The 13,142-nt window shown below is 45.2% G+C and overlaps 1 protein-coding gene across 2 annotated transcripts in view; it reads left to right on the top strand.

The window, feature by feature from the left end:
* The window catches only part of LOC139264009 (actin-related protein 3B), a 184,602-nt gene that overhangs the window by 156,025 nt on the left and 15,435 nt on the right, over positions 1–13,142 (top strand). For both annotated transcript variants that reach the window (XM_070880112.1, XM_070880111.1), the window contains exon 9: positions 5,228–5,320. In XM_070880112.1, the coding sequence (XP_070736213.1) occupies positions 5,228–5,320 (93 nt within the window). The remainder of the gene's footprint in view (positions 1–5,227; positions 5,321–13,142) is intronic.

The raw sequence follows: 13,142 nt of genomic DNA, 5'->3' as shown, positions 1-13,142 counted from the left end.
TCTCTTGAGTAAATACAGTGATCCATCTAGATATAGCCCAATTCCTCATTTCCTATCTTGCACTTACCATTGGAGCAAGACAAGTTGATGTAATGGGTTCCTAAGGAGAAGCAACATAGTTCCAGTAAGGAAAAATTGTTCTATCGTCTGAAATTAGTGCTGAAAGGTACCCATTGGACTCTTCTGCACTGTACAGAGATGGCTCTCCATGGGCTGATCTATTGTTTTTTTGCCCATTGTTGGATCACTCCAACTACACTTTCTGTGTGGTCAAATGCATCTTTTTTTTCCAGAAAGCAATTTGAATTCTATGCTTTCATTTATTCTTTCATGATTTTACAAAATGTTGGTACTTGAGCACAGCGTTGCATGCAGCCAGATCTTCAGGGTGCTTGCAGTAGCTACTGCTGCAGCCCAACATGGCAATGTCTAAGATCTGCCTTTCTGACCCAGAGCGGTCCCCTTGCAATGCTGGCAGGCAAATCTTTTCTAGCAGCTTTGAGTCTAGGAAAAGCAAAAAATAATTTGTGTTTATATAATCATGTCTATTGAGGCACCTGAAAGCATTTCAAATACCATATTACTTTGAAGAGAAGTCACTGTTGTTGTGTAGGGGAACAATTAGCCATTTTGTGCACAGAAAGATCCCACAAACAGTAATGCGATAAATGACCAGTACATTTATTTAGTGGTGGCAGTTTTTATTATTCTTGGAATGTGGGCATCATTGGCAAGGCCAGCATTTATTGTCCATTCCTAGGTGAGAAGGTGGTGGTGAGCTGCCACCTTCTTGAACTGCTACAGTAGCGGTTTAATGCAACTGAGTGGCTTGCTAGGTCATTTCAGAGGGCTGTATGAGTCAACCACGTTGGCGTGGTGCTGGAGTCACATAGGCCAGACCGGGTAAGGGCAGGAGGATGAGGGAAGAATGTTGGCCAGGACACTGGGAGATCGCTATGCTTTTCAAATAATGCTATAGGTTCTTTTTACGTTCACCTCAATGTGTAATTTGGACCTTGATTTAAAATTTAATTTGAGAATGTACCTCCTGACAATACAGCACTCCCTCGAGTACTGCACTGAAGTGTCAGCCTAGATTATATCCTCAAGATCTGACTCTGAGGCAAGAGAGTTGCCAACTGAAAGTAAGTCGCAACATGACTGGTATTTATAAATGGGCGCATGGAAAATTAAGCCATTGCGCTCTTGTGAAATGGAATTTCTTGCACGAAAAACTAAGATCTTGGTGGTTGTGGGCTGCTTTTGCCTGAATGTTGCTGTCTTGTGAAGTATCTTGATTTTGAAGTATTTCTATTATTTTCTGAAATTAAGCCCTGATTTTTAACCATGCGCCTCCCTCTCCCCCCATTGAAATAGAGGTAGGGCACTATCTCCCCGTTCATGCTGCGCTCCCACCCATTGCCAGTTTAGCTCCCGGGTTTTGGGAGGCATATGAGGTGCTCCGTGCAGGTGAGAATCTTAAAAATATTCCAAAGTCGGACTACTTTAATTCAGACGCTGCATCCTGAGTTAAAATTAGGGTTAAAATGTAGCTCTGAAGGGGTATATATTTAATTTTTTTTACATATCTCTGAACAATGGTTTCTTTGATGAACAGCTTTTAGCCAATATTCCTTCTTCCCCCCCAATAGCATTTTGTATGTCGTACTATCTGAATTCGTAAACTTGGTTTCAAACACAAATTCCTGTGATATTTGCGGCATGGAAAATTAAACCATTGCATTTTAGTGAAATGGAATTCCTTGCATGGAAAACCAAGATCTTGATAGTCATGGTTTCACCTTGGGAAGTTAATGAATTCCAGTCACCTGGTCAATTAGGCATATTTGATCTGTCATGAGGGCTAGTTTTTTTTTTAGGCTCGCCTTAAATTCTTGTCCAAATTAAATCTTGAATTTAATCTGCAACAAAACTCCTATTCCATATTTTGACTAATTGGAAGTGAAGTGCAAATTCTGTAACATGAAACAAACTTTTATCTTGATTACAATGACAGAACAAGGCCACTTCTGAAATCCAGGCAGTTTTCACATGGCACACAAACACTGGGGTGTTTCCAAATGGAGATTGCAAGAATGCTCAATCTGCTTCCAAAGTGCCTTTTGGTGCCCGCACGATGGCCACCTGGGTCATGATGAAATGGCATCAGTAGTAAGCAGTATATGGGTGGAGCAATGCCACTTCAGGCCACTAAGAGTGCAACGTGCAGTATAAAAGTAGTTGGTGTGAGCCCCGCCAGAAAAAAGGTCAGCTTTCAAAAGTGAAAATAAACTCTCGACAGTTTGATTGTACCATGATTTGGAGCAGCTGAGTAGCCTGTCGGCACCTTCCAGTCATTAAAAACATCACTGGCACTTGGAGGCAGTAAGCAGCACTGTGCCTGTGCCTTTGAGTATACTTGTCAAACTCTGTCTTTCCTAACTTCACTCAGATGAAAGAGGAGAGGGAAAATAGATAAATGTAAAAGTGACAAATGAAAGCATTCATCATACTGAAAGCGTGGAATGTTTATTTCCACTGGGGCTGTGGATACTTATAAAAGGCTGCTGTTGATGACCTATGTGTGAATTCTTCAGAATTTTACCAAATATTAATGTTTGATTGCCAGAGAGAGGTGACATGCAGTTTGACAGTTCTGTTCTGAATGAAAGTCTAAACCAAGAGGGATACCTTCCTCCTGAGCGCTGATGTGTCAGATCTCTGTTGAAAGAAAGACTTGCATTTATATAGCACTTTTCATGACCACCAGACATCCCAAAGCGCTTTACAGCCAATGAAGTACTTTTGGAAGTGTAGTCACTGTGTAATGTAGGAAATGTGTGTAAAAAGTGCTTTTAATTTGAAGAATGAGGAAGATGCAGTGAGGGATGTTACCTTTCTTGCTTTTAGAAAGAATTGGAGGGCAGAGCGTAATGGCTGAATACACACCCTGCCTGCAGTGGTGGAGAGGACGGTATTTGGAATAAGCAGTAATCAAGGGTCAGTGGTGCAGTGGGGAAGTACAGCTGGAAAACATCACTAAGGATGGAACCAGGCCATGGCAGGATTTGAGGACAAGGGTCTGGAAATTGAAGACAGGGAGCCAGTGGAGTTTCCCAAGGATGGAGGTGATGGATGTGTGGGTGAGTTCATGAGTGAGGGAGCTATGGACCAGCTGAAATTTGTGGAGGTGGGCTGGTGAGTTGATTAGAGCAGTCGATGAAAGCATGTCTGGTATTCAGCAGCAGTGTGGGAGAGTTGGGGTAGGACTTAAACTGTGTTCTGGAGGTGGAAGAATGCAGTGTTGGTGTGATGCACTGGATGTGAGTTGGAAAGTTCAGTTTAGATGTAAATAGATGCAGAGGTTGTATATCACTGGATTTAGTCTGGGAAAGTTGTTGGAGTTTCGGCCAGATACAAATAGGTGCAAACGGGAGCTGTAAAAGTTGGCTTCAGGTTTCAGGCCATAGAAATTTTGGATCTGTAATTGGAAAGCATAGCGGCAGCCTTGGAGTTGATTGCTCAAGATTAGCATGTGAATGAATTAGACAGCAAGATTATGAGAGGCAAAATCGTTATAAGGAGAAATCTTTTTAAAGGAGATGTAATGGCTGTGTTGTGACATAACTCATGACATGGTCCACAAGTGATCCATCCCTGGAGATGGACTATGGAGGAGAGGTGGAGGAGAATGTAGTATTTTATGGTGTCGGACCAGCAGAAATTTAGAGGAAAAGCAAGTTCGGTTCAATCACACAGAATATCAAAAGTTATTTTCACTGTGACAGTCTCCATTTTGGTGATTTGGAGATGGGATTGGGGGTTTTGTAGTTGGTTGGGAACCTTGGAGAGAGGTTGGATTAGCGATAAGGTAGAAGGGGCAGCTTTTGAAAAGTGGGGTCATGGCATTATAAAAGAGGTTGGATCAGTTTCAGCGGATAAGGAGAAGTTGACTGTCAACGATGAGTGGGATACAAAATGGAAGTTGGGTATTCAGGAGCTTGGTTGGGGGAGGATCAAGGAAACAGTTGTTGGGTTTCAAAGAAGAGATGGTTTTTATGAGAGCTGGGGGATAAGAGGATGAAATGTGAAGGTCTACCTGGAGTAGAAAAAGACAACTGTGTGGATGAGTCTTGTTGGAGTGGGGCATCTTGGTATTTGCCATTAGTTAGACATTTTCCTGCACCCTTCAGCTCACAATTTTTTTGCCGCCGTAATTTGCTAGAAATGCGAGCTGTGGGGTTAAAGGGGCATCTGGGACTTGGGTGAACAGCGGGACCAACAGTGTATTCCTTAACCAATGATTTAAGATTGAGAGAAACAGAAGGACGATTGAGAAGGAGGGTGAATAAGAGTCAAATTGGGTACAAAAAGAGAAATAGAGAAGGAAAGAAAGATTGGATTGAGAGAGAGGAAAAAAGACATAGGAAAAATAAGAAAAAAAGGTAAAATTTAAAATGTACATTTTTTAAAATCTCTAAGAATTTAATACATGCATGGAATGAAATTGAACAGTTTAACTTATTCACTTTCTGGGCCAGAGAGGTTGATTGGCATTGCATTAACAATTATTATGTTGTTGAAGGAGTACTTGCACTCCTAATTACTAGGCCTAACTTTCTGTGGTGAGTTTTATGGGCAATTAATGTGCAAATCCAGCAAGTTCTTAAAAATAACAGGGAGGTTAAGGGCGAGGTACCATTTGTGCGAAGATAATGGCGGAGTGACGTAAATCGACCAGCAAGTCCTGAAGATTCGTAACTCACGGCGTATCTCTTCATCTCCTGAATTTGTTGGCCAATTTGCCCGTTAAAAGCGGAGTGTGTTATCATGCTGTTATTTTTCCAGAACGATCTAGCTCAGTGTTCGAAACCAAGTCCATGGGTTCCTCGCTTTTAGTATTCAAGACAAGGTACAGAGTGAGAAGGTTAAATGATGATGAAGGGGATGGTTGTTCTACAGGATGACCCCAGAGTAATGGGATTTAGCAGCAGAGAGGGAGTGACGGTACTAACCGAAGGGTGAAGCCACATTAGGCGGTAGAGTGCTACCCACGGTATCCAACGCTGCACCTGTATTTTTAAAACCTAGTATCCCATACACTTTTTCTTTTACCAAAGAGCGGGATGCTTTATTTTGGTTTGGAACTTAATTGTGAATTTAATTGACGTTTCATGCACTGTTTTTTGTAAAAAATGAAAACTAAAATTGTGTTTTGCTTTCACAGTTTGCAAATCCGGACTTTATGCAACCGATTTCAGATGTAGTTGATGAAGTAATACAAAATTGTCCTATAGATGTTAGACGCCCATTGTATAAGGTAATAAAATTACTGTTTCCTTAAAAAAGATGCTTTTTTGCAGTGCCTTTGCTAAGCACTTCATAGGTCACATGCAAAGCTTGGATCCTCATGTATTGCCCAACAACATGTACAAACTGCAATCTTGGAATAACTTCAAATAATAGAAGCCTGTTCTGATGAAAAGTCCCACACAAAATTCATCCTTTTCTTTTAAGATGCAAACAAAATACTAAGATGCAAACAAAATACTGGAAATGAACATTGGGTTCCTATTTTTGTTTTTCTTGCCAATTTCCAATCACTGTTCACCTTTCCTGAAGGAGTTGGCAACTTTCCAATCGTTGCCCATTACCTCTTCCATTATTCGTGTGTGAGCTTTGATGAAGTGTGTCAGTAGAATATTTGACTGGTGGAGAGGGCCAAGACATCTGCCCGATACTGCCCTCATCTGATGACACTTCCAGCATGGTTCACAAGTTAACACCAAGGAGCAAGAACATTGGCAGAATTTCCACTTCCTTAGCTCGGAGGCACTGAGATCAGCATACTCGACACAGACAGCTATTCACTAGATAAATGTGCCAGGTCATTACGGGAGTCAGCATTTTGTAGAGCCATCGAAGTTTACAGCACTGAAGGAAGCCAGTCAATCATCATCATAGGCAGTACCTCGGAGTTGAGGATGACATGCTTCCACTCTAAACATGAGTTACCAGGTGACTGAGGAGTACAATGTGGGACCTAGAGTCTCTGTCACAGGTGGGGCAGACAGTGGTTGAAGGAAAGGGTGGGTGGGGAGCCTGGGTTGATGCATGTTCCTTCCGCTGTCTACTTTTGGTTTCTGCTTATTCTCGGCGATGGGACTCGAGGTGCTCAGTGCCCTCCCGGATGCTCGTCCTCCATTTTGGGTGGTCATGGGCCAGGGATTCCCAGGAGTCGGTGGGGATGTTGTACTTTATCAAGGAGGCTTTGAGGGTGTCCTTGAAATGTTTCCTCTGCTCACCTGGGGCTCGCTTGCTGTGTCGAAGCTCCGCATAGAGCGCTTGCTTTAGGAGTCTTGTGTCGGGCATGCGGACAATGTGGCCCGCCCAACGGAGCTGATCGAGTAAGGTCAATGCTTCGATGCTGGGGATGTTGGCCTGAGCTAGAACACTGACATTGGTGCGTCTATCCTGCCAATGGATTTGCAGGATCTTGCGGAGGCAGCATTGGTAGTACTTGCCCAGCGTTTTGAGGTGTCTGCTCTATATAGTCCATGTCTCTGAGCCATATAGGAGAGCGGGTATCACTACCGCCCTGTAGACCATAAGCTTGGTGCCGGATTTGACCTCTTGGTCTTCAAACACTCTCCATCAAGCGATCGAAGGCTGCGCTGGCACACTGAAGGTAGTTTTGGACCTCGTCGTCAATGTCTATTCTTGCTGACAGTAGGCTCCCAAGGTATAGAAATTGGTCCAGATTGTCCCAGGCCTCGTCGTGGATTTTGATAACCGGGGGTCAGTGCTGTGTGGCGTGAGCAGGTTGGTAGAGGACCTTTGTCTTACGGATGTTTAGTGTAAGGCCCATGCTCTCGTACGCCTCGGTGAAGGTATTGACGATGGCTTGGAGTTCGGCCTCCGAGTGTGCGCAGACGCAAGCATTGTCTGCGTATTGTAGTTCAATGACAGAGGATGGGACGACCTTAGATCTGGCCTGGAGGTGGCGGAGGTGGAACGGATTCACATTTGTTCTATAATTTAGCTCCACTTCATATTGGAGCTTGCTAAGGATGAGATGAAACATTGCAGCAAGGAAGGTCGAAAAGAACATTGGTGCGATGACGCAGCCTTGCTTGACCCCGGTCCGGATGTGGTTTGGGTCTGTGGTGGATCCATTGGTCAGGATCATGGCTTGCATGCCATCGTGGAGCAGACTGAGGATAGTGACAAACTTTTGAGGGCAACGGAGGAAGATGCTCCATAATCACTCACGGTTGACAGCGTCAAAGGCCTTTGTGAGGTCAAAGAAAAGGTCATGTACAGGGGTTGGTGCTGTTCCCTGCATTTCTCTTGTAGTTGTCACGCGGTGAAGATCATGTCCGTTGTACCCCTCAGTGGACGGAATCCGCATTGTGACTCTGGGAGGAGCTCTTCAGCCACAGGGAGAAGACGATTGAGGAGGATTCTTGCAATGACTTTCCCTGTGGCTGATAGCAGGGAGATTACTCTGTAGTTACTGCAGTTGGACTTATCCCCTTTTTTGAACATGGTCATGATTACGGCATCCCTGAGATCTCCTGGCATGCTCTCCTCCTTCCAGATAAGAGAAATGAAGTCATGTATTCATGCCAATAGTGCTTCTCCGCCGTGCTTTAGTGCTTCGGCGGGAATTCCATCTGCTCCTGTTGCCTTGTTATTCCTCAGCTGATGGATGGCCTTTTCTACCTCGTGCTGGGCTGGGGTTGTGCTGAGTGATGGCGGGTAGCATGCTGCGAGATGGAGTCGAGGACCATTGCGTTAAAGGCAGCATCTCGGTTAAGGAGATCTTCAAAATGCTCCTTCCAACGGCACTGACTGTCTCTCTGTCCTTGATGAGTACTTCACCGTTCTTGGCCAGCAGTGGGGTAGGACCTTGGGTGCTTGGGCCGTAGGTGGTCTTGACTGCGCTGAAGAATCCACGCACGTTGTGGTTGTTGGCTAACTGCTGGATCTCCTGTGCTTTCTCCACTCACCATCTGTCTTTTAGGTCGCGGGTTTTTTGTTGGACCTCAACCTTCAGCCGTCTGTAGAGCTGTTTCCTTACACTCATGTTAGGTTGCTGTTTTAAATTCAGAAGTACCTTGCGCTTGAGGCTAATTAGCTCCTGGATCTCCTGGTCATTCTAGTCAAACCAGTCTTGGTGTTTCCTGGCTGAGTGACCAAGCGTCTCTTCGCAGGTGTTGATTATGGAGGTCTTGAGGGCAGACCAGGCACTTTGGGCACTCTGTGTCTCTGGGTTATCGAGGGTCACCAGGTTGACAGTGAGGCGCTGGCTGAATGGGGCTTTATTATCAAGGCCCTTGAGCGCCTCTGTTGATTTTCTTGCGTCATTGTTTCTGTTGCCGTCGCTGTTTCGGGGCTATATTGATAATGACGGAGCGGATTAGGCATTGGTCCATCCAGCAGTCATTGGCTCCTGTTATGGCAAGTGTGATGCGCATGTCCTTGCAGTCCCTCGCTCGAACAATGACGTAATCGAGCAGTTGCCAGTGGTTGGAACGAGGATGCTGCCATGATGCCTTGTACTTATCCCTCTGACGGAACAAGGTGTTGGTACAGTTGCAGCGTCCAAAATCCGGAGTTCCGGGATATTCCAGAATCCGGACTCCTGGACAATTTGCAGCAGCGCGTCCGGAATCCCTAAAATGTTCCGGAATCCGGACTGGATGACCCTGCCGACCTCGGGCCTCACCTCGCTGCTGCCCTAACTTAGGCCTCGCCTCGCCGCCCTTACCTCGGGGCTTCCTCGCCGGCCCACCCAAACACCTCCTTGGTTGGGCCTCGCCTGACGATGACAATCTCGGCGGGGCCTGCCTGCCCGAACACCACCTCTGCGGGGCCCCGCCCGACAACATCCTTGGCGGGGCCGGCCCCACGACGACCTCCTTGGCGGGCCCTAGACGGCCCGAATAGCTCCTCGGCAGGTAGCTCCCCCCATCCCGACATTCCGAAATCTGGAACTACCCGAACCTGGGCTCAGGTGTTTCCGGATTCGTGATGTCAGAAAGCCGTTCCAAAGTCTGGAAAAACGCAAAATCCGGAACGGCCTCGGTCCCAAGGGTTCCGGATTCGGGACATTGCACCTGTAATGACGAGGCCATATTCTAGGCATTTTGTCAGGAGCAGGGTACCGCTGGAGTTGGTTTTCCCTACCCCCTCTCTGCCGATCCCCAGAGGTCTGTGTCCTTTCCAACTCTGGTGTTGAAATCGACAAGAAAGATCAACTTGTTGTCCGTTGGGACTCGGGACAGGGATTGTCGAGGCCTCTTTGGTCTCATCTGTAGTGTCCAATGTTGGGGCGTACATGCTGATGACTGTAGCGCACTGGTTCCAGGCTAGAGTGAGCCGAAGAGTCCGGAGACATTTGCTTACCTCACAAAGGGAGTCTCTGAGACGATCCACCAGCTCATTCTTGATGGCAAAGCCAACTCCATGGAGTTCTTCTTCTGGTTTGCCTTTCCAGAAGAACTACCACCTTGCTCTTTGAGCTGACCTTCCCCTGCCTGCTGGGTCTCGCTTAGGGCGGCGATGTCAACATCGAGGTTCGGGACCTGGAACATCAAGACCCTCATGGACAACCCCAACAGCGACAGACCGGAACGCCGCAGTGCTATCGTTGCTAGTCAATATTTGTGTGCCGGCTCTTTGCTAGAGCAATCCAAAATGAATCCTACTAGCCTGCACTCTTTCTATTGCCCTGTATCTTCCTCTGCTTCAAATATTTATTCAATTGTCCCTTCAAAGATGCAGTAGTTTTTGCCTCAGCCAATCCATACTCCAACAAACTGTTACACAAAGACATTTCTCTTAACTGTCTCCCCACTCTTGGTAACCATTTTAAATTGATGATCTCTCGTCACTGACTCCCCAACCAGAGGAAATAGTCTTTCTCTATTTACTTCATCAAAATCCTTCATCATTTTAAAAGCCTTTATTAAATCTCCTTTGGTCCAACAGAAATAGACCCAACAGAGAAGATTTACAAGGATGATACCAGAAATGCGAGGGTATACATATCCCGAAAGGATGAACAGGCTGGGTCTCTTTTCTCTTGAAAAAAGAAAGCTGAGGGGTGACCTAATTCAGGTCTTTAAAATGATGAAAGGTTTTGATAGAGTGGATACAGAGAGAGTGTTTTCACTTGTGGGAAGAGTATAACTAGAGGCCATCAATATAAGATAGTCACCAAGAAATCCAATAGGGAATTCAGAAGAAAATTCTTTACACAAAGAGTGGAGAAAATGTGGAACTCGCTACCACAGGGAGTGGTTGAAGCGAACAGTATAGATGCATTTAAGGGGAGGCTAGACAAGTATATGAGGGAGAAGAGAATAGAGGGTTATGTTGGTAGATTTAGTTGAGGAAAGACGGGAGGAGGCTCGTGTGGAGTATAAACACTGGCATGGACTGGTTGGGCCGAATGGCCTGTTTCTGTGTCGTATATCGTATGTAGTACCTCAAATCTCTTCTCAAAGCTCGTATCCCATCCCTGGCATCATCCTGGTGATTTCTATGCTATATTTGATTATAATGTCCTTTCTATAAGAAGTGCGCAAAACAGTGTGCATTACTCTAACTGGCCTAATCATTGCTCTAAAACAATTTATCATCACTTCTTTAATGTTATACTCTACACCCTTAAATATAAAACATAGAATGCTATTGGCTTTTTATGGTTTTATCTACCTAAAAACATGCTTTCAGAAGATTATGTACATGAACCCCTATGTGTGTCTGGTCATCCACACCTTTGAGTCTTTCTGCTGAGTGTATACTCATTCCTTGTTTTTTCCCAAAATGTTTTCCACATTAAATTGCACCAATCTGCCCTTTCTGCCAATCTATTGACCGAATTTGGCTTTTGCACCAAGTGAATTTTATGTGTAAAGACCATGCTCAGTCAGTTCTTTCTACAATCTGCTGTGTTGCTGAAACTACACTTTGCACAATAATATTTTATATTGTGCCTGGTTGAAGATTCTGGTCCCATAAATGGGAAAGAAATGCACGGATCATTTCCCTTTATAAAACACTTGGCTTTAAGTCATCAATTGTGGACGCGGTTTGAGTCAGTACTTTCTTTCCTGCTATAAAACCCGCATGACTGCACATGCAAGTGTCCTCCTACAAAGTGCATTTCTCCCTGCTTTATTCTGCTCTCATTTCTAGTAAATGGAAACATAGAAACATAGAAAATATGTGCAGGAGTAGGCAATTCGGCCCTTCGAGCCTGCACCACCATTCAATATGATCATGGCTGATCATGGTACTTCAGTTCCCCATTCCTGCTTTCTCTCCATACCCCTTGATCTCTTTAGCCATAAGGGCCACATCTAACTCCCTTTTGAATATATCTAACAAACTGGCTCAACAACTTTCTGTGGTAGAGAATTCCACAGGTTCACAATTCTCTGAGTGAAGAAGTTTCTCTTCATCTCGGTCCTAAATGGCTTACCCCTTATCCTTAAGACTGTGACCCCTGGTTCTGGACTTCCCCAACATCGGGAACATGCTTCCTGCATCTAACCTGTCCAATCCCGTCAGAATGTTATATGTTTCTATGAGATCCCCTCTCATTCTTCTAAATTCCAGTGAATATAAGCCTAGTTGATCCAGTCTTTCTTCATATGTCAGTCCTGCCATCCCAGGAATCAGTCTGGTGAACCTTCGCTGCACTCCCTCAATAGCAAGAATGTCCTTCCTCAGATTAGGAGGTCAAAACTGTACACAATATTCAAGGTGTGGCCTCACCAAGGCCCTGTACAACTGCAGTAAGACCTCCCTGCTCCTATACTCAAATCCTCTCGCTATGAAGGCCAACATGCCATTTGCCTTCTTCACCGCCTGCTGTACCTGCATGCCAAGTTTCAATGACTGATGTACCATGACACCCAGGTCTCGTTGCACCTCCCCTTTTTCTAATCTGTCACCATTCAGATAATCTGCTTTCCTGTTTTTGCCACCAAAGTGGATAACGTCACATTTATCTATGTTATACTGCATCTGCTATGCATTTGCCCACTCACCTAACCTGTCCAAGTCACCCTGCAGCCTCTTAGTATCATCATCATAGGCGGTCTCTCGAACGAGGATGACTTACTTCCACAAGAGTTCACAGATGCTTCAATGAAGGACCCAATGTTCCAGTCCTGAACTCCAATTGAAGGGGTGGAAGATGCCTGTGCGTGGATTTTTTAAATGTCTGGTGACCGTTGCACATCAGCCACCACACGGGCTTGACAGAGCTAAGTCTTTATCCAGTGGCAAGGGTTAACCAGGACGACTGGAGACCTGTGCTGCTGCATGAACCTAGTCCGCACACATATCGCAGTGTGGGCTGGCCATGCTGCCCCTGGGCCCTCGGCTCTTCTGGGCCCCGTACCCTCATTAGCATCCTCCTCACAGCTCACACTGCCACCCAGCTTAGTGTCATCTGCAAACTTGGAGATATTACATTCAATTCCTTCGTCTAAATCTATATTGTAAATAGCTGGGGTCCCAGCACTGAACCTTGTGGTACCCCACTAGTCACTGCCTGCCATTCTGAAAAGGACCCATTAATTCCTACTCTTTGTTTCCTGTTTGCCAACCAGTTCTCTATCCACGTCAATACATTACCCCCAATACCATGTGCTTTAATTTTGCACACTAATGTCTTGTGTGGGACCTTGTCAAAAGCCCTTTGAAAGTCCAAATACTCTATATCCACTGGTTCTCCCTTGTCCACTCTACAAGTTACATCCTCAAAGAATTCTAGAAGATTTGTCAAGCATGATTTCCCTTTCATAATTCCATGCTGACTTGGACCGCTCCTGTCACTGCTTTCCAAATGCGCTGCTATTTCATCTTTAATAATTGATTCCAACATTTTCCACACTATCGATGTCAGGCTATAATTCCCTGTTTTCTCTCTCCCTCCTTTTGTAAAAAGTGGGGTTACATTAGCTACCCTCCAATCCATAGGAACTGATCCAGAGTCTATAGAATGTTGGAAAACGACCACCAATACATCCACTATTTCTAGAGCCACTTCCTTAAGTACTCCGGGATGCAGACTATCAGGCCTGGGGATTTATCAGCCTCCAATCCTATCAATTTCCCGA

This window comes from Pristiophorus japonicus, chromosome 5 (assembly GCF_044704955.1).
Source record: "Pristiophorus japonicus isolate sPriJap1 chromosome 5, sPriJap1.hap1, whole genome shotgun sequence".
Taxonomy (NCBI): domain Eukaryota; kingdom Metazoa; phylum Chordata; class Chondrichthyes; family Pristiophoridae; genus Pristiophorus; species Pristiophorus japonicus.
This window is presented reverse-complemented; position numbering and strand designations above follow the sequence as displayed.